Source organism: Carassius auratus, unplaced genomic scaffold (genome assembly GCF_003368295.1).
Source record: "Carassius auratus strain Wakin unplaced genomic scaffold, ASM336829v1 scaf_tig00001591, whole genome shotgun sequence".
NCBI lineage: Eukaryota > Metazoa > Chordata > Actinopteri > Cypriniformes > Cyprinidae > Carassius > Carassius auratus.
The window spans coordinates 2,960,623-2,983,895 of NW_020523372.1; the positions used below are offsets into that span (position 1 = coordinate 2,960,623).

The 23,273-nt window shown below is 35.8% G+C and overlaps 1 protein-coding gene across 1 annotated transcript; it reads left to right on the top strand.

The window, feature by feature from the left end:
• The first annotated feature begins 671 nt into the window (after positions 1–671).
• LOC113069443 (multiple epidermal growth factor-like domains protein 6) lies at positions 672–22,990 on the top strand. Its single transcript, XM_026242541.1, has 5 exons — positions 672–1,498; positions 2,825–2,959; positions 4,403–4,512; positions 20,897–21,001; positions 22,628–22,990. The coding sequence occupies exons 1-5, from the start codon at positions 1,413–1,415 to the stop codon at positions 22,654–22,656; spliced, it is 465 nt and encodes a 154-aa protein (XP_026098326.1). The 5' UTR covers positions 672–1,412; the 3' UTR covers positions 22,657–22,990.
• The last annotated feature ends 283 nt before the right edge of the window (positions 22,991–23,273 follow it).

Below are 23,273 nucleotides of genomic sequence, written 5' to 3' on the forward strand. Positions count from 1 at the left end.
GAATTCCACACAATTTTGTTCCTGGAGTGACATGTCCACATGTGCTCTAAATAGCAGTTGATGTTTTTATAGGTGTGCTTTACTGGGCTCATGGCAGAGGTGTTGAACCCTGGTTGGCATTGACCTGTAGAGTCGGACCAGGGCTCTTAGGGAATGTTTTCCAGGTTCTGTAGCCACAGAATCCCTGATCCCAGCACTGACCTCTGGAACCTCCCCCATGCACTGCTTCAGCTGTGGCTTGGTGGTGACCCCTCGACAGGCCCGTCCTGTAAGAGAATAACTTCTGAGGTCCCATTCTGAAGGTTCTTGAATATGGGCGGTGCAGTGATGGTCTTTCAAATAACATCCAAATTAATAAAATATTTTAATTACAAATATGATGATAGTATTTCAAATATTATCAGCAGAACAAATTGAGTAAAAGAATATACATACATGATTGCTATTTTATATTACAAAGTGCTATTTCAGAAAAGCTTCTTGAGTTTCAGTTGGATGTTCATCTGACGTTTTTCTTAAATGTTATTTCTTGTTTTAGAGTGTTTAGAGAACATGTAAAACATTTCCACAATGTTTGGACTATTAAAAAATTGTTTCTCTTAATGTTTGCATAACCAAGGAAAACCATTACTAAAACATAACGACTGGAAGTTTTGAAAGCTTAGATAAAATAATGCTTTTATAATTTAATGCAAACTTTAACCAAATGTTTATTATTATTACAGATTAGTTTGATGATACATTTTGAGTAAACGTTGAAGTGAAAGTGTTGTAATTACATGTTAAATAATTGAAAATACAAATAGTGCTTAAATATTATAATCATTACATATTATAAATATTATTGTTTTAGAGCCTGTGGACAAACGTTTTAAACATTTATGGTTTGCATTTTTATTTGCAGGTTTAAATAATAAATGAACACGGATGTTTTAAGATGCGCACTCAGACTTGTATAATCCATCAGGGCTCTATTGGAGGTCCATTAGGTGTTTGTCTGTTCCTCAGTGCTGTGAACATTAAAACGTGCTAAATGACCTTCATTTGACTCTGAAATCTGTCTAGTAAAGTGTTTTTCTTTGAATTATGCTCTTTGAAGTGACGCAGTAAATCTGTCGCTCATTTGTAAATCATCCTGAAGGAGGTCAGTCCGCTCTTCAGCTGCCTTTGCTTGCTCTGTATGTGTCTCTTTCCTCTCAAAGGACATTCCCTTCTCTGCTCCTACAGGAAGACAGTGTCCTGAGGGCATTTGGATCTCGGTTGGTGTCCAAGGTGGATCTGAGAGTCTTTTTCCTTCTGTCATCTGCTGCTGCGCTCTCAGTCCGCGCTCCACGCGCGTTAATATGGCCACATATTAGTTTATTTTAACGCTTTAAGTGTATTATTTAGGTGCAGGGCTCTTTCAGAACAGCATGGATATGTTATTTTACTCTTTAATCATTCTAATTCATGGAATTTACGCAGCATCCCGTTCTGGAAAAAACCTGTTGCCGCACATGTGAGTAACCGTCTTTGGTTTGATATTGCGCGCGCTTACAGAATATTATTATTATTATTACTAGTTAGCTTTGACTATCACATTAAATGTTCATCCCATGTCCGTGCTCATATTTATTAGTTTCTAAGATATTTTAATTAAAGCAAACCAGAAACGTTTGGATTCATTTTGGGAACCCTCTTTGACGCGTGTTTCCGCATAGCCTATTTTTGGTGAACTTGTGGGACGCTGGTTGAGAGTCAATCTGGACGTTCTCAGAATACTGGGCTAACGTTCTAGTAAGGTTTAGGAACCGTTAAGAGTTGTGCAGTATTTAATAGCGTTTTAATAACAGAAACGTTAACTTAAACATCATCCATAGAACGTATATATATATATATATATATATATATATATATATATATATATATATATATATATATATATATATATATATATATATATATTTAAAACGTTATTTCTTCCTATTTCTCAGAGCTTTGGCTAACGTTCTGGGAAGGTTGTGTCAAAGTTATGAGCAAACGTTCTTCCAGTAACATTAATAGAACACTGTGGTCAAAATTATCCAGTCTTTAAACCATTAGCAAAACAACAACAACAAAACATTACCCATACTGGACATTTTGAATGGGCAGAGTACATTCAGAAATAATGTTTTTAGAAGTTATTGGGAACTTTAGCAAAACATTTGTTAGCTGGGTTTTGGAACGTCTGGAGATGATTCAAAAGTCATGTTCACATAATGTTTGATCATAATCACATAATCAGTTCACATAATCAATAAAAACTGTTTTGTCTGGAGAACATTCAGAAATAATATTTTGAGTGATTAACAGAAATGACACAGACAAAACACACTTTCACGTCTCTGTAACACAATCTGCCAGTAATCCCAGACATGAAACTAATCGCCTGGAGCTGCACTATGAGCTGTCTGTGTTTGAGGAGAGAAAACATTTTTACAGAGTGACTAATATGTCCGTCTGCGAACTTAAGCTGTGTGAATCGTGTATCTTGTCCTCTGATAGATCAGAGATGATTCAGGTGATTTATTGGCGTTTATTTATTATATTAATGCTCAATCTGACATGGAGTTTCTAAGTAATTGACAGTCTTACAACTTGTTCCGCTGTCAAATTCATTCGAGTTTATTAAAATAACTGTTGAAAGATCCAGCTGACTAAATGATAAATGTTTATGATCCGTTTGGGTTGGTGTGACCTAGTGGTCTAATATCTTGTAGGTTCTTCTTCAAGACGTTTCACTTCGGGTTGATCATTGAGAACTGAACTTGCATGTTAAATGAAGTGTGTGTTTTATCTCCAGGCCAAATGTGTGTGCTGAGCAGGAGGTGAAGCTTGTGGCCCAGATGCAGCCGTGCGTCCAGGCCTTCACGCGGATGGTTAAATCCTGGAAACAGGGATGCCAGGGACAGTCGTGGTGCATGGGCTATGAGAGGAGGTCTGATATTCACACATAAAACACTGACTGCACAAGCATCTTTTTTGTAAAAAAATAATATTATTAAAAATTTATATTATGTGTAGTAAGCACACTTTCAACAGAAATGTGATCTATTCAGAATGCTTGTAGAACCAACATCTCTTTTGGATTTTACTGCCAAAAATGAAGATATTTTTAATGCAAACCTGTTTAAAAATGTATAAATAAGCATTTCTGGGATTTTTGTTGTTGCATACTGTTTGATGTATTTAAAAATATATAATGCACAGTAGTAATATGCATTTGTTCAAACATTTATCCTTAAATCCTTTTGTTTGAAATGCTTATTGTTGCACACATGTAAAAAAAAAAACACCTAGTATGCAATATACGCTGTGTGATTTGCATTTGTTTGAATCCTTGTCCATAATGTGATGAGACAACAGTGAAATGCAGAGCTTTAGAAGTGTTTATTGTTGCATAAGCTTTCACATACTTTTTTTTTGCCTAGTGCACTCCACGCGATTCCCTTGAATAGTGTAACATCAGAAAAGGCTATTTTCTTCTCATGCATTATCTTTGTACTCTGTAGTTACGTTCTTGATGAAAGCAGCAATTTGACAGGCATCTCCAGAGGCCAAACGACCTGTGCTTACGCTGTGACCACCCTCCCCTCTTGACGGCTCTGTATACTTAGCATGTGAGAGACCCGGGCCCTGCAATTAGGTGCTACAAACAAAAGGGACAGGGTTATGACTCTGGAGCCGAGATGCGGGACTGTAAAATACAGGGAGCGGGAAACTCTGGATCTCACGTTCACAGAAAGCAACATTAAAGAGTGGATAAGAGAGAAGTGTCGCTGATTACAGGCTCATACGTTTGTGTTTTCACACATCGGAGCTCATCCACAAACATTAGTCATGACCTGATCTCTCATTCACTGACTAACCACAAACACACACAGCGTGGCCTTTAACAACTCACAGAGAGAAAAAAGGGATAAACGCTAAAATCGGCTGATGACAGACTTGCGTGTGTGCTCCTAAAGAAAGTTTACAGATCGTAATCTTTACCTGTTGGCCAAATGGAAAAACAAATTAAAAACCATGCATGTTTTCTTGCTTTCTTTCTTTCTTTTTTTAACATTAGACTGGTTTCTTTTATGATGCATATAGTGTGTAAAAATACTTTTGTGCTGTTCAAAATGCATTTTAATGGGCTTCTTTTTTCTTATATTAAACTCTAGTTCGCTCACCACAAAATTACTGTCTTCAAATAAATTCTATTATAATACTTATAATTATAGTTTTCTAAAGGATAAAATCTACATCAGCTAATGCTGCACCCTATAGGGAGCAATATTGCTATAATATTAAAAGTTACAATTAATATCCCAAATTATATATGTAAGTGTGTAAAACAATATTAAGAACACAAGATTTCTTCCTCTTTTCCTCACAGAACAGCTTACTATACAGCATACAGACAGGTGTATCGACAGGAGCACCAGACGGTTTACAAGTGCTGCCCAGGATGGTCACAGCTCAACGGGGAGGCCGGATGCCTATATCGTAAGTCTTCTGTAAACGCCACGCTATGTAAAATCACAGTATTTATTTACTGAAAAAGTGCACAAATGCCATTGTGTTAAGCATGTACCTATGAGTGTCAGTGACAGAAATCTGATCATTTTGGGGCAATTTTTGGACAGTAAACACCTGATTATGCTACAGCATAGAGGAAGTACAGATGGAGTTAGTGATTAAGAGTTTCCTGCTCCAAGTAATTCATTTTGCTGTGGTGTAAATGTGTCCAGATTATAGATTAGCGAGTGTTTCAACTCTAGGTTCATGTATTTATTTTTGTATGTTTGCGACTGTTAAACCATGAACTAGTCACACATTCCATTGTCCCGCCGTCCACTGTGGAATTAGGAAATTAGTGTCAAGATTTGCTGTAATCCTCTTGCTTTATGGGTTTGACTAGAGTCAGTGCCTTATGGTGACTTACCAGGGTACGGTCTGGAGAGAAATGTGCACAGATTAGTTGCACCACTTGTAGTGTGCTTTTTTTTGGGGGGGTTGCTAACTATTCAGACTCTCTGAAACTTGCTGTTCTTTTGAAATTTCTATTAATCAAAGAATCCTGGAAAGAAAAGAATATCATTAAACTAAAATAATTAGCAGCACAACTGTTTTCAATATTGACAATAATAAGAAATCTTGATCGAGCAGCAAATCAGCTTATTGGAATGATTTCTGAAGGGTCACGTGACTCTGAAGACCGGAGTCTGAAAATTTAGTTTTGCATGACAGGTGTAAATGACATTTTAAAATTTATTCAAATAATTTAATTTTAAATTATAATAATATTTCACTCTTTGGCTGTAATTTTGCTGAAATGCGAGAATTAAAGACTTCTTTCAAAACCATTCTAAATTTTGAGCACTAGTGCAATACGTCTATGTAAATTTTATCTCGTTTTGTTGTATTGTGTTGTATTGATTGTGTTATATATTGGAATACCTAAGATTAATGAATATTCTGAAGAATTTGTCATTGGTAGTTTATGTTAATTAATGAATTAACTAATGTTAACCAATGAAGCCCTAATGTAAAGTGTAAACAAACAATAAAGAATCAAAACACTTACAATATCTAGGGTATGTTGTAGTCTAGATTAAAATGTAAAACAAGTTTGAAAATACATAGCCTATTAAGTCTAAATATTGAAGTATTATTTAAGTGTTTGGTGCTGTGATGAATGGCTATTTGAATACTTGAAGCTGCTTTATTTATGGGGTTTCCAGGGTAATGTCTGCATTTTCTGCAGTTTAGCGCCATCTGCTGTCAGCGAGTGAATGTGCTTTCATTCAATGTGTCTCTCACGTTCCTCCATGTGCATTTCATCTGTGCTTTTTTAGAGTCTTTCAAGCAGCATACAGCTGTGTTGTCCATTTTGACCAGTTGATGGGAATAGTATTCTTAAAATGCATTCCAAATTCGGAATAATTTGTAATATATAATTATTCACGGTATTTAAAAGTTCCCATGATAACAATATTGTGCATATTCATTACCGTGATATATTGCATTAAACAATACCTGCATATGTCTAATGCCAGGTAAAAATAAGTCTGTTTTGTACTGTTATAGCCCACATTTAGTAAGGCCTCATATCTGAAGCATCATCATGTAGTACATGGGATGAATTACACACCATATTTTAATACTTAGGGTTGGTGGTTTAGTTTAAATGATTCTAATTGTCATGCTTGCCTCAGCAACAAAGTCCTGATCTCACTTTGTCTGAATTTGTTTTATTTTCTAAAGCCAAAAGGCCCGGTTTGTAACTGAATTTCAGCAGCTCATCCCGTCTGCTGTCTGGTCTGGATGGGGACTTGTTATTATTCTGGTTACAAGAGAGCTCCTCTGCTTTGTCTTTTCAGAGGAGTTTTGCTGTGCCTAAATGGAGCAGTTGGGAATCCTTCGATTGGATTTTATAGGACTGTCATAGTCTGCATACTATCACAAGCACCACTGACCAAGAGTAGCCTAGTTATGGACCCTTATTAGACCATGGTATAATCACAGAGGTTACAAAGGAGTTTAAAATACCTGAACAGTGATATAGCAAGGTGCTCTGTCCAGTGGCATTTTAAGTTAAGAAGTTTAAAAGGAACTGTTCGCCCAAAAATGAAAATTTGCTGTTAATTTTCTCACCCTCAGACCATCCAAGATGTAGGTGACCAGTAAGACCATTTTTAACTGAAACCATGGTCCATGGTGATTCATTAAAGGTGGGTCGGTTTGCCTGTTTTGGGAATTTAAAAAAAGCATACAGTTTCATCCAAAACATCGGCACAGATCAATGACTTCGGTTTCAGGTAATAATCTTCTTTACTGTTCTGCTGAAGAAGAAAAAAGGTCACAGACATCCTAGGCCTGAGGATGAGTAAATGAACAGCAAATTTTCATTTTGGGTGAACTGTCCCTTTAATTCCAGATGTTTCAATAAATGAATGTTCTTCAGGGTTTACACTTTTTGTTAATTTAGAAGATTTCCAAGGTGTTTAACAGAATGAGCTAACCTTTTCCAGAGAGTCAACTTTGGCAAGCTCTTTTGAACTCCAAATGAACCTTTGTTTGGCTTGATTTTGTTCAAAATGCCGTCATAGTGTGCCATATTTAATTTGCCAGGCATGAATATAGGGCTGTGAGAGGTCCATTCAATAGCTTGTACTGTCTTAAAGCCTTAGTTAGAGTTTTATCCATGCATGACATGTTTTTAGTGTTTTGTTTACTTGATGATCCTCGTGTTCATTGTCAAATCAAGCCTGGCGTCAATCCTGACTAAGATTGGGTCTGTTGTTCTCTTTTGGATGAAAGGACTCTGTGGTTCCCAGAAGTGGTTTGGAGACTCCGGGTCACATTCGGTCAAAACAGTTCCTTGTACCCAAAGCCCCCTAAACTAAATCCTTCTCTTAATCAAGTTAACATCCACAGTTCGTTTTTACCACTGGACTCGTGGCTGCTGGAGTGGTCTCATGCCAGAATGACTGACAGTTGCATAACAGTTTATCCTGCAAGCTGTGATTTTCTCTGGAGTTTTATTACTAGAGCCAACACAAACCTCAAAGGCCCCTTTGTCTCTCCGAGAAGGTGAAACTGTTCATTATACCTGCAAAATCTAGGCCCAAAGCTTTGGTTTGTTTTTAAACACGCTCAGCATGCATTCCTGTACACCGCTTAACATCTTTTCCTCTTCTGCGTCAGTATCTGTTGCCTTTAAACCGCGCTCGGCTTTTATCTCGCAACTTGAGACCTGGAAGCACTTTAAGAAATGGGACAGACTAATCACTTCTTTTTCTGAGCCACTGAACATGGACAAAACACGAGTTGATGCTCACACCAGAAATCCCCCGTCTGACTGGCACACGTACAGAGCATCTGTCTTCACAACCTTTTCGTTCAGCGTGATTCTCTGGCCAGCTGCGAAGGACACTCGAGAGGCTGGTGGATTTGCAGCGGCAGTAAAGTGTGTGGCAGAAAAGGCCATTTGGATCTTGTTAAGGAGTCGAAAGGTCGTCTCTGAGGTGTTGCCGTCATTAAGTGATCTGCTTGATCAAAGGAAACGTGCATTGATGGCTTTTCTTTGTTTTGCCCTCTAAATATGAATTAGTTTAATGTAGCAGTTTTCAACACTTTTGTCTCTGAGGACTTTCATCATCCTTGACCATATTTGAAGGCCTCAAACTAGGAGCTGCGATTTTAATTAAATATTTATATAAACATTTTTTAATATAGAAGTATAAATGATTAAAATACTAACAATCCATAATTTCAGAAGTTTCAGTCACTGAATGTTTAGAGAATTTAGAGATTACTGTAGGAGTGGTGAATTATTATTATTATTATTTTTATTTCTTTTTGCCAGGTCTAGAAATCAGGTTTTCCAGTGTGTCTGAAAAACATGTAACTCTAAAGGACAAAACAAAATCAAACTAAGAAACTAATACAAATAAGCACAAGAATAAGACATCTGTTTACATTTAGATTTTTTTTCTTTTCTGTTTTAGCTTGTTTTAAAGCATGTTTATTGTCAAAAGAACGCTTTTTCTCATGATCTTACTCTAAAGAGAATACCATCTCAAATATTTGGCATTTGTAGCCCAATTTAACATTTTGGCAACCCAGCACAGCATCAGAATTGTTTATTGTGCAAAAGTAAATAAAATGTCTTTAGAATCAAACACTGAAATCTGTTAATATAACCATGATTAACAAAACCGATTAACATGACATTGGCTGAGAAGGAAAATTACTGATCTAGCAAACTGTAAACAGCAGCAAATGCCTGATTTTCAGTATTTATAGTTTAAGTGTCTGGTTTCGAAACGTCAGTTGAATTTTGATGGTTTCATGCTCTTGGGAGGCGATAATTCACTCCATAAAACAAATTGTGGTCAGCATGCAAACTGTAGTTAGTCTTGTTACAAGTGAGCATTTATTTAAAATAGTCTGCATACTTTTGTTCTTCTTTCTCAAGGATGAGTGTTTGTCACACAATCTGTCAATGCCGGCATCTGTTTCATCTGGCTAACGTCTTCCAAGTGATGATGAATTTGTGGCAAAATACTGTAGTTTTTGATTGGACACATGATCTTTCATAGCAACGACAAAACATATTATTTTGACACTTGAAAGTTAAAGGAATAATTCATTCAAACATGAACATCTGTTGAAATTTTAAAGATCCTCAGACCATCCGAGATGTATATCACATTGTTTCTTCATCAGTGTAGCATTTCATCACTTGTTCACCAGTGGATGCTCTGCAGTGAATGGGTGCCGTCAGAATGAGAGTCCAAACAGCTGATAAAAACATCCCAATAATCCACACCACTCCAGTCATCTGATTGTGAAGTAAAAAGCTGTGTGTTTTTCACAAACAAAAATTCCTTCATTAATATGTTTTAACTTCAAACTGTCACTTCTGGACAAAATATCCTTAATCCATGGTCCATAATCGATAATAACCCTTCCTCCAGTGAAGAACATCCACTCACATATTTGTTTTGAACTGTTTTTGCTTGTTAATGGTGCTTGATTTGCACATATTTCTCACCTGATTCAGACAAGACGATCTTTTCACTGGAGACAGCTATATTACAGAGAGAGAGGACACGTGTTTTAACCAGAAGCAATGGTTTGAAATTAAAAACAAATGATTATAGTCTCTCAGCTCTTCACTTCACAAGAGTGATGGACTAGAGTTCAGTGGATTACTTGTGGATTATTGTGATGTTTTTATCAGCTGTTTGGAGACTCATCCTGGCGGCACCCATTCAGTGCAGAGGATTCATTGCTGAGCAAGTGATGAAATGCTAGATTTCTCAAAATATGTTCTGAGGAAGAAACAAACTCCTCTATATCTGCATCTTTGATGGCGTGAGGGACAGCAAATCTTCAGCAAATTTTTGGGTGCACTGTTCCTTTAAAAAGTAGACTTATGGTTATTCGAGTTTTATCATTAACATTTTGCATTGTTTTTTCCCTGTGAGTCGCGAGTTGAAACTTTTTCAGAAAGGTTTTCTTTTGTCTTTTGCTTTCTTCTTGAGATTTATGTCACTTTGCAGAGCTGGAACTCATAAAATAACACACATCAAGGCGCTTCAGGGAAATTGCTTTGGTTTAATTTGGTAAAGCTCGTGACTGGGACAACAAACAAATTCTGTTTCTCATTCTGGTCTTAGTGTCTGCGAAACTGAATCTTTAAGCTAATTACAATCAGGGTCCTTTGGGGTGCGCTACGTACATATTAAACCCTGTTTATTTCTTTGTTTCTCAAGTATACCATTTGACTTGATGACTCTGGGTTGTTTAAGAAGTGCCCTCAGTGCTTTAAGCAGGCTTTAGTTAGACTTCCTTCCCTTTTAAGAAAATTTGCACTTGAAAATACTCTTTTCTTTAAGGAGCAAAGTCAAAATTTGAAGTTGGGAGCAGAAAATGGCAAGTTATCTTGATTGATGTTAACAAAGTGATTTAAAACTGAACTGACCACCAATAGAGGCAATAATGGGTGAGTGGAAGCAGGTCTTTGTTGCCGGAGACGGAAATGACCTGAACGAGATTCAGGAATGTGCCTAACTACTGTCCTGGGTGGTCTGTCCACATGACCAACAATTGTCCATCCATTCTTTCCGGTCTGCTAATGTTAAGGATGGGAATGTGTCCTTGAATTGGTACAATTGGTCATTTAAGGTGAGTGAAGCTCAGCTAATCACTCACAACAGTCATGGACAACAGTCATGGACTTGAGGTGAAGGTATTTCAGGATTTATGAAGATTCATATCATGTTTTGTCTCGATTATTGTGAGTTCCAGCACATCTTATGTAATAATGTTTTATGTAATAGTATGAGTATTGCCAAAGGTTTATTCATATTCAGATATTCCAAAAGGAAATGCTGATGCTCCTGAATGTTTTGATCCTGACTCATGTTGCTTACTTTGGTTTCTGTAAAACCTTGTTTCATATATTTAGAGTGCAATCTTCAGGTTTTGAAATGCATGATATTTGTGCGTATTTATTATGTGATGACAATGACTTTGAGTGTCTGGTCAACTGGTCTTAAAAGTGCAATATGATGGTTTTTGCTTTTTGAAATAATATTCATAGTTTGACATATCCTTTTAGATTTATGACAACAACACAGTCTCACTCTCTACTCGTCAAATGTCTGACGCATGGTCAAGTGATCTGGCGTCACTTTTTTGACGCACTGGGTATACCTTTGGCGTTATTTTTCAACGTGCAGGTTAGTCCGATAGACTTCTATAGAACTCAGCAGCGTTTAAATTTGACGTCTTGGTTCAGCACACCGCAACTACACTGAATAAATAAAAATAAATAATAGGCTACAAAAAAAATTATATATGACAGAGATCGTTTTTATCTGGCCCTCCAACTTGTTTTTAAGGGTTTAAATATTCTCGCAATCTGATATCAAAGTGATCTCTGTGCCAAAGCTTAGCGCGTTCATCAGTGGTGAGTTTAACAACACTCAACTGCAGGTAAAACAGCACTCAGCGGTGAGTTTGACCAAAGCAACACTCAACTGCAGGGAAAACGACATAAAAAGGTGAGTTTAACAACGCTCCAAGGCGCGTGCAAGTAAGCAGTTTAACCGTTTTCTTACAACCCATTTCGCTTATCGCTTATTCATAGTTCATCATCTCTATGAAATCACGTTCAAGAAGTCTCATTCAGCACACATCGCGATACTTGCCATCAGTTTCCATGTGCCACAGGGTCGGTGAGTAGATATAATTACGCTCTTTTAATGCCTGTTATAAAATGTATTCTGTCTTTATTAATCAGATTAGCGCCATATTGTTTACTCGCTGTATTATATCAGTCATCCGCGGCTGTCTTTGAGTTTCATTGCGTTTAACTAAATGAACAGACCTGCTAACTAGTGTGATTAAACCCTGTCGGTCACGTGACGTGCCATAGACTTTCAATATATTCATTTCATGTCAAAGATGTAAATTTGTAGTAAAATCATGGTAACCACGACACGTACAATAGCAACAAATTAAATTTGAAGTTAAAACCCAGGAACGGGACATTTACCATGTTTTTGCCTCAGTAACTGTAGTTCTACTATGGTATATTAATAACCAATACAACAATACAATAATCATCAAACTAACTTTGGTTGTACAACTGTAATGGTCGTTTTTGATGTGCTTTTATATGACAGATATCACACATTTACTGTACCATGCTTTTGATACCTTTTTATGTAAATCCAAAAAAAGTAAATAAATAAAAAGAAACATTTTTCCCTTCCTGCAGTTCATTCATATCAGTTTATATTTTAAATATTTTGCTCACAAAACATTATTAAAATTCTGTTTATAATTCTATTTTATTGTACCCCTCTCCCTTTCTTATTTTTATTATTATGTATTTTTTTTAGCTGAAAAGATGTAAAGGAAGCAGTCATCCCTGTGGTGTTTGTGGAGAGGTTTTCCTTCAGAAATGGAGAAGACTGAAAGCTGCGGAGGCAGACATTTGCAGCAGTAAGTCTGTGTTGGTTTTACATTTTTATCAAACTGCTGTTATAAATTGCACACCATTTGTTGTTTCTTAAACTTTTGCACTGTCCAAATACCCACACTTGCCATCTTTGCACTTGACCAATCGATTATTTATTTGACGTATTTCCTATGTTTAGGCCAAGTGTTCGAGTGAGCATGATGACCACAAGTGTGTGTCGAACTTTTCATGACCTGATGACAGTGGTTCCCAATCCTGATCCTGGAGAACCCCAGCACTGCACGGTTTTGGCGTCTCTCTTATCTGTCTTGGAGTCTTCACTGATGAGCTGATGAGTTGAATCAGGTGTGTTTGATCAGGGAGACATCTCAAATGTGCAGTGTTGGGCTTCTCCAGGACCAGGATTGGGAGCCACTGCCTTATGGGACACACTTAAGTGTTTACAGAGATTTTTAGTTTGATCATTCAACTTTGCATTTTAAAATAAATTAATTGAAAAATTATTTTCAATATCTAATTATTATTATTATTATTATTATTATTATTATTAATATTTTACATACATTGTAAAAGTTTCCGTGACCCCTTGTGAGATCTCGACAAAAGGTCTCACAATTTATTCCAAAAATTGATGCATGATGGGATACACTAAGCCTGGTATAGAGCTCCGGAGCGGTATTGGAGATAATGTGGGTTTAGTGTTCATTAAGGGCACTCCGCTTTGGCATTATTAAGACTTGCGCACTACTGATAACAGTCCTGTTAGCTTGTAATAATTTTTTTAATATATATATGAATATAGCTGTATAATTACACACACACATACGCACAGTAATGTATAAGATGCATGTAATGTAGTAATATTTTTCTTTCTTTCTGTCTTACAGGATTGTTTGCAGATAATGCTGTTCAAGCTCAACAGCTCTTTTAAGAGCTAACCCTCACAAACCTTCCTAAAAACTAAAAGAGCTATTACTGAGTCTCAGCGAATTTTGCCATGATCAGCTCTTCCCAGGTACATTTGTTTAAAATATTTCTGAATCAACATTTACTCATCAAATGCTCTGGTCTGAATCTTATTTTAAATTAACTTAATTATATGTTTAATGAGCAATGTTAATTGCACACAGAGTAAGATTATCTTGTTTTTCAGAAGAGAAGGAAGACCAAGGAAATGATTTGCTCATGAGGAATGAAGACGGCCATCTTGAGCCCAAACAAAGACTGAAGTCCTCTGGTATGTGTGTGTTGAAGCAATGCTGTGCAATGCTGTGTTATGTGTTACAGCACTTTATGATTTTATCTCACAGGACTGTTCATCTCAGCCGTAATTTATTCTTTCTATGTTTTTATTCTTAATAAAAAAAAATATATATACAGCTATTACAATTAAATCATGTAGGCAAAGTGTGACCCGAATATTTTTAAACTTTAAGTAAAAAAAAAAAAAAAAAAACACCAACTGTTTGTCTTAAATAAAAGAATACAAGTTTTATGTAAGTGGTTTACATTATTTCATTGTTTCATAAATGTTGTATTATAAATTGTGGATTGATAGTTGATTGGTTTGAAGCCAGGCCTTACACTAAAACACATTTGTGAGAGAAGTCAGGAACTTTGAAGATAGATTAGAGAGGGGAAAAAAGACACATTTACTGCAACAATAGATGAATTATAGAGGCAAAAAATTCTGTCACATGCTAAGGGGTGTCTCATGAGCAAGTCCTTTGCCTTAATTCTTGCAGAATGAAATTTTTATTGCAGTATTTTAATTTGTACAGATGATCTCATCAGCCAAATGGGGGGTTTTGACCAAGTGATGCTCTTGAAAGGAGTGAAAGAAGAGGATGTGGTAAATTGTCTTCAGAGAAAAACCTTCTCAAAAGGTCTTAAAACAGCTTGAAGAATGGTAAGTGTACAGTACTACAAGGGTCATAGTTGCTCACCCTGCTAAAATCACACAGAACATAAGCTGAGCTCTCTGTCAATTAAACAACTTAATCTGTATTGTGTGTTTCACTTTGACCAGGTCTGGGATCTTAGGACTGAGAGATCCTCTGGCTGAGAAAAGGCTACACCACACCAGTGCTGGATATCAACCACAAACTGTTTCCAGACACGAGAGAAGAAGAACACGATGGGGAGATGAAACCAGTTTAGATGTGATGATGGGAATCATTATTTTCTGGAACAGTATCACATGTCTTAAATGTATCACATGATCTGTATCACAGTTGACTGGATGGATTATTTTTACTTTTAAGGACATTTCATCACTCATCTGTGTGAACTGATTAATTTATGATATTAATGAATTTTTGATCCTTTATTATTTTCCTTGAACTGTGTTTGTCTTGAAGCTACTTTATCAACTTCATAGTCTATGCTTCAATAAAATTAATATGGTGAATATTGTGTGTTGAAAATTCTTGGTAAATTCATAATTTTACTAGATACTGTAGGCTACTATGGGTTTATTCTACACTTGAAAAACTACATATTAATTACCAGGATTATTTTTTGCTTAAACATTAATGACACCTGGAACAACAATACACCAGAAAGTTAGTATTGTATATATTTAATCACAAATATGCCTATATATATATATATATATATATATATCTATATAAAGGGATTTACTAGATGAATTATTTTGAAAAGCCATTTACTTTATAGTTACAAACACTTGAGGGATAACTGAGAATGTAGCAGGAATGATCAACATGGATCTTGTACTGCATTAAATCCAAGAGCACGCACATTACTGATGTTCAGCATCTGAGGACCCAGATAAGGGGATGAGGAGGACATTTTTACACTGATTGTTGCTAATTAGTTAATATATATAGTATTCTGAGTACTCCATGAATTATTCCTTGTGGAATAGTGAAGTATCACAATGTGTATAAATTGTCCTTGATTATTGCTTAACAGTGGGGAATAGATAATGGCATGTTGTTGCAGGTTTATCCATTATATTTATTACTGTTAACTTCAAAAATAAAATAAATAATCTATAATTTTTATTATTAAATCATTTCTTTCTAATTTTGCCATGTTTCATCAGATGGCCTCACCATGTCCTGTCAAAAGCTTTACTGCTCATGACATAAGAATAAGAAAAGGTTAGTCTATGAAAACTGTCAGATATAAATGTGACTCAGCTCAGTTTGTTGTCCATTATGAGGAGAATACATACATGTAGGTTTTACTGCCCTTCTACCCCCAGGGGCCCAGTAGCACCCCCCGGAAGAGCCAAAAACTGTACATTTGAAATGGCTGTAAATCAGAGTCCAATTAATGAATCAAAGAGAAAACCAGAAGAATTTTTACTTATGCTATGCTGATAAAATAATGTCGGGCACAGTTTTCAGAAATAAATGGAAATGTTTCATAAAGCCATTTTAAATATTGCTCCCTCTAAAATACCAAATTTCACTCTGTCTTTCAATTATATCATAGAGGTTTACACAATGAAACTATTCATATATCCAGTTTTCCATTAAATATATTATTTATTTCATTTCGTCAATAAAACGATTTAAACTACATTACCCACAAGCCTCCGTCGTTCTATATATGGAAAGGCGAAACTAGGGGCTGTTTTTTGTAGTTCATCGAAGTTATGATTAGGGTTAGGGTTAGGATCTCGCTAAAGAGGTAATTTTCCTCAACATAGCAACCCTTAATTGTTGACTTAATATATTACTAATGTGATAATAGTAGCAAAACGTTCTTTTGTAACACGATGCGCTGTTTAGTATGGGTTAAAGGATAGTCCAACCACAGACAACCCTGCGATGACAAGGGACATTGACAGCCAATGATATCAAAGCTGAGCAGCGGCGTCACGCTTCCTTATCCATTTATGACCGATGACTTTCGTTTTTCGGCTGAAGGGATAGATTGGTTAACAATCAATAACATTTGCTACCTATTAGATTGTGTTTTATTAACGTCTACACCTTCCTCCAACAATAATGCAAATGCGCTAATTATTGTTTTCAGCTTGACAAAAATTGGGCAATATTGATGAGCACATGGCCAGCATTCGCAGTTCTATCGAACCGATTCCTCTCATTAAATCTTTTTTTTTTTTTTCTAAGACAGGTGCATTTTCTAATCAAATGATTAGCTTGTAACATTTAAATTGCATGTTATGTTTTGTTTTAAATCTATAAAAATTATTCACTTTTGTTTTTCTGTGATTTGCCATTCTTTACCAATTGAAATCTAGCAATAAAAACAGAGTTAAAAAAAACTGATTCAAAGACAAATTGCCCATATAACTGCACTGCATCCTCTGTCAATAAGTTGTTTTTGCCACTATGAAGAATAAAAATTCTTTGCAAATACTTTTATTTTAAAAAAAAAGTAAATACAGATAGTCTTTCAGAGAACACTGAAGAATTTATTTGACCAAAAAGTGATACAACACACTGTTTCAAACTCAGAAAATAAAGACCATGAAGACATGCATGTCAAGTGTGCAATATCATCTATAAACCTCCATCAGCACAGCATCAAATAAACACTGATTGTCCGAACAAAGGAAGAAAGATAACGTTCAGGAAAACAAACACCTGCTACATAAAAATGCAGAAATAAAACTGACAATAACATCATTCACTTCATGACTGGAACTAGGGGATGGCTGTGCATGAATACGTCCTTTACGAAAACTCCTGATGAGAACTGATGTTTGTTTTTTTATGATAAAAGCACCAGAAGTAAAGTTTACTGTATGAAGCTTGAAAAAGAGAACACAATGCTTTATCAATATAAAAATACTATTTTCAACCATTGTTTTGATCACTGGTTCTGTATACAATATATGGGTTGCTGGAAGGTCACAATGTATTCATTATAAGCTTAGAACTAAAACAAAACTGCACTGCAAAGTCTAAACACTAATCAAGGGAGCATTTCTGTGTGTGTTGGGAAGATAAAGAGTTAAAGAGGTGAGTCCTTGTGCATGATCGAGAAGAACATCATTATCTGCGAACAATCCTGAAAGACAGAAAGGAAGGAAATATTATTACATGCTACTTTTAGACCATAAAACCAGCCTCTGTAAAGATGCTGTATAATTATATATTAAATGCATCTATTATTAAAAGCTAGTCAATAATAGCAAGCTATATTCATATGAATTATAAAAAAATATATTACATGCTTAAAGGAATGTTATCAGTAGTGTAATTGATCTGCTCACGGAAACCTTTCCAATGTATGTGAAATATTATTAATAATAATAATAATAATAATAATTAGATACTGAGAATAATTTGGTAGTAAAACAAAGTGTTGCATGTTTTCTTGGTGTACAGAAAAGTATATTTATTTTGTACATCATTTGCAACTGCTTTTTTTTCACTTAATTAGAAGCCCCCAAAATTAAATTGTCCTCTGTAATAGGGACTAATGAAAAGAGAATTAGAATTTATTTTAAAATGCAAAGTTGAATAATAATCAAAAAAAAAAAAAAATCTCTGTAAACACTTAAGTGTGTCCCATAAGGCAGTGGCTCCCAATCCTGGTCCTGGAGAAGCCCAACACAGCACATTTGAGATGTCTCCCTGATCAAACACACCTGATTCAACTCATCAGCTCATCAGTGAAGACTCCAAGGCCTCAAAAGTGTGTTTGTGAGATAAGAGAGACGCCAAAACCGTGCAGTGCTGGGGTTCTCCAGGATCAGGATTGGGAACCACTGTCATCAGGTCATGAAAAGTTCGACACACACTTGTGGTCATCATGCTCACTCGAACACTTGGCCTAAACATAGGAAAGACGTCAAATAAATAATCGATTGGTCAAGTGCAAAGATGGCAAGTGTGGGTATTTGGACAGTGCAAAAGTTTAAGAAACAACAAATGCTGTGCAATTTATAACAGCAGTTTGATAAAAATGTAAAACCAACACAGACTTACTGCTGCAAATGTCTGCCTCCGCAGCTTTCAGTCTTCTCCATTTCTGAAGGAAAACCTCTCCACAAACACCACAGGGATGACTGCTTCCTTTACATCTTTTCAACAAAAAAAAAAAAATACATAAATAATAAAAATAAGAAAGGAGGAGGGGGGTAAAATAAAATAGAATTATAAACAGAATTTTAATAATGTTTTGTGAGCAAAATATTTAAAATATAAACTGATATGAATGAACTGCAGGAAGGGAAAAATGTGTCCTTTCATTTATTTACTTTTTTTGGATTTACATAAAAATGTATCAAAAGCATGGTACAGTAAATGTGTGATATCTGTCATATAAAAGCACATCAAAAACGACAATTACAGTTGTACAACCATAGTTAGTTTGATGATTATTTTATTGTTGTATTAATTATTAATATACCATAGTAGAACTACAGTTACTGAGGAAAAAACATGGTAAATGTCCCGTTCCTGGATTTTAACTTCAAATTTAATTTGTTGCTATTGTACATGCCGTGGTTACCATGATTTTACTACAAATTTACATCTTTGACATGAAATGAATATATTGAAAGTCTATGGCACGTCACGTGACCGACAGGGTTTAATCACACTAGTTAGCAGGTGTGTTCATTTAGTTAAACGCAATGAAACTCAAAGACAGCCGCGGATGACTGATATAATACAGCGAGTAAACAATATGGCGCTAATCTGATTAATAAAGACAGAATACATTTTATAACAGGCATTAAAAGAGCGTAATTATATCTACTCACCGACCCTGTGGCACATGGAAACTGATGGCAAGTATCGCGATGTGTGCTGAATGAGACTTCTTGAACGTGATTTCATAGAGATGATGAACTATGAATAAGCGATAAGCGAGAATGGTGTGTAAGAAAACGGTTAAACTGCTTACTTGCACGCGCCTTGGAGCGTTGTTAAACTCACCTTTTTATGCCGTTTTCCCTGCAGTTGAGTGTTGCTTTGGTCAAACTCACCGATGAATGCTGTTTTACCTGCAGTTGAGTGTTGTTAAACTCACCACTGATGAACGCGCTAAGCTTTGGCACAGAGATCACTTTAATATCAGATTGCGAGAATATTTAAACCTCAAAAACAAGTTGGAGGGCCAGATAAAAACGATCTCTGTCATATATATATATTTTTTGTAGCCTATTATTTATTTTTATTTATTCAGTGTAGTTGCGGTGTGCTGAACCAAGACGTCAAATTTAAACGCTGCTGAGTTCTATAGAAGTCTATCGGACTAACCTGCACGTTGAAAAATAACGCCAAAGGTATACCTAGTGCGTCAAAAAAGTGACGCCAGATCACTTGACCATGCGTCAGACATTTGACGAGTAGAGAGTGAGACTGTGTTGATGACAACATGCTTTGACATATCAAAGCATGTTACAGAAGTGGTGTAATTTCACAAGCTAACGTTCAGTGTTATTTTAGTATTATTTATATACTTATATTTGTTTGTATTTAGTAGTATTTAACAACTACTATACTCTCGATTATATATATATAATTAACTTTAACACTCAATATTCTTATTCTATTCTTAAAAAAATTACCTTTCTAATCTTTTTGTATTCTATTTTCTTTTCATTTATTATGCAATTGTGTGTGTGTGTGTGTGTGTGTGTAAAGACCTCTAACACTAGCTTGCTCTATTCTTTTTTTATTCTACCCGTTTTCTTTTCATTTATTATATTATTTAAAAGTCCTTGCTACGTGTACTGTGTTAACCTAACTGAGACTTGTTATAGCACTTATATATCATTGCTCTTTTTGTTGTTTTTGATTGCTTCCACTCTCCTCATTTGTAAGTCGCTTTGGATAAAAGCGTCTGCTAAATGAATATATATATATATATATATATATATATATATATATATATATATATATATATATATATATATATATATATATATATATATATAGTATTTAGACTCTCTGTTTATGAAACTGACATGACATAAAGCCATACTCAGAATTCGTGCTCTGCATTTAACCCATCCAAAGTGCACACACACAGCAGTGAACGAACACGCACACATACACACACACACACACACACACTGTGAACACACACCCGGAGCAGTGGGCAGCCATTTATGCCGCGGCACCCGGGGAGCAGTTGGGGGTTCGATGCCTTGCTCAAAGGCGCCTAATTCGTGGTATTGCCAGCCCAAGACTTGAACCCACAACTCTAAGGTTAGGAGTCAAACTCTTTAACCACTAGGCCACGACTTCCCCATTCATTGCAAGAGTTAGTCAGTTTTCAGGAGTGCACAAGAGCGTTTATTATTCAGGTGTTAACAGGCTAATAGTACAACAGAAACTGCTGCTGAAGCTGCATGCTCTTATGTCTCATGCCAGCCTCCAGGTGGAAAGGTGTGTGATCAGCGTCTCTTTGTGTCTGTGTCTCTGACAGCTGTGTGCAGTTACGGCGTGTGCTTTAATGGAGGTCAGTGCAGAGAAGGTTCTGCTCAACTCTGCCACTGTTCGGCCGGATTCAGCGGTCCGAGCTGCCAGTACGGTAAGTCAAATTCTTCATTTACTTTATTTATACAACACAATTGATTTAATTGCATAATATTTTTATACAACATATTTCATGTATTGTTATTATTAATAATGCAATTATTTATTAATATTATTTTAATTATTATAATTATTATTAACTATTGTTAATATTGCAACATGCTACTATTTATTTTTATATATATATATATTATATACACTTGAATCTTAAAGGTCCTGTTTTTCGCGCTTTTTTGAAGCTTTGATTGTGTTTACAGTGTGCTATATAATGTGTTCTTGTTTTGCGTGTAAAAAAACCACAGTATTTTTCACACAATTGACCTATCTGTAGACCGCTGACTTCCTTGTTCTATAAAGTCCCTACTTCAGAGATATGTACTGTAACGTGCTCTGATTGGGCCAGCGGTTCCTGTGTTGTGATTCGACAGCAGCTGAGTGCGCGCTGCCCTCCTGGTAACGTGATTGGACTAGTTTTGGAGTAGTTTTGAGAAGCAAGTGGGCAGGAGCATGTGCACAGGAGCGTTTTTACTGGCGAGATGCGCATGAAAATTGGATTTGTTTTTTTGCACAGCCCTAACATCTAGTTAACAAAGCTAAACAGCGTTGCCATTTGTGTAATAAGTTACAGAAACTGTTAAACGCACCAACTTAAATAATAAAATACACTTACCGGTTGTGGTCCATAAACAACGCCTTCTCCAGACAAAGAGGGAACTGCTCCATCTTTCAAGAATAATCTTTGTGCGAATCCCGCATTAAACTGATTGAGATTGAGGAAGCTGTCCTCAGCAAAATGTGCTGCACATAGTTTTACATGTGGATTATAATTTTTGGGAACCGCGTTAAACATAAATTGTAACCATTAATCTCCAAGTACAGCGTCCCTGGGAAGCCCAAACAAAGATGATTGGACTCTGAGATGAAAATAACAGCGTTTCAATGACATGGCAAACACAAACGCAGCTCTTTCTTCTTCTCCATCGGAGCTCAACAAGACCACTCCCCCTTTTTTGTGTATTCATGTGGGCGGAGATTAGTCAAAAAACTGTTTTAGTGAAGTCATTACTGCAGGGATGTAGTCCAAACGGGTGGTTTTTTGTAGGCAAATTCTGTTAAATAAAATATCTCACTTGACATTGAACTTTAGAATTTTACAGATATTATTTATACTCTAACAACAACATTACACACTAACTAAGGTTTAAAACATGGGATCACGAAGAAGGGGACCTTTAAAATCCAGTAGCTTTGCCAGTTTCCCCCCCTACAGAGTATTTTCTCAGGATGTTTGAGTCTCTGATATATTGAAAGCCAAGAATTTTATCTGTAACGGCAGTCAAAGCCAGTGAGAGAGGATGCTTAATAATGGGGAATGTTGTTTTTTGGTGATAATCTACAGACGACAGGAAATTCTTCACAAATCTCACACTACATTTTTAGTTCCTGTAGTCTCCTCTTTGTCTAGTAGAGTGATAACTGACACTGGTTTTGCACTGGGATCATGGGTAATCCCAGGGCCGCTTGTGTATCAAAGTGCTGCAGATAGATTCAATTAATTATGCAGCTTTCAGCAAGATTATAAGCATCTAACTTTAGATGTCGCTTGTGTATTCACTTCTAGAGACTCTGGATGCATCCGATGTAGTTTGAAATTCAACAAGTCTGTTTGCCACAAGGGTATCTTGAAGACAAAGTCAGATGTGCACAGCTGGTAACCATTGGTCAGTTATTCAGGGCAGTTTCTTATGTGTGTGTCATCAGGAGTGATGCTGATTGATTTGGTCTGCATGCACAAACACATACGAAAACGCTAAGAGACACAATCTATTACAACAAAGCATAATGGAGACTGCGGCCTAGTTTACACCATGCATCCTCTTTAATGCCAGACGGACACTGAGAGCAGAGAAAATCAGGAAGAAAATATGAGTGAATCTCACGAATCCTTTTGAGCATGTCCTGATCATATTTCACCACAAAATCAAGAAAATAAATGCTGAAGTAAGCTCATACTCCTTGTGATTGTTGTATGGTGGATATTCATTCATTCATTCATTCTTGCTGTTGTTAAATTACTGTTAATAATAATAATAATGCATTAAAAATGGTGTTGTATAAAAAATTATACACTATATGTTGTATAATATTTTAAACGTCATATCATTGTTTTTGTATTAATGCTAAAAGCATGAAATGTTAATGTATAAAATTATTTTATAGCAATATATATTGTTTAATATGCTTATACAATATTTTTCATGCATTAT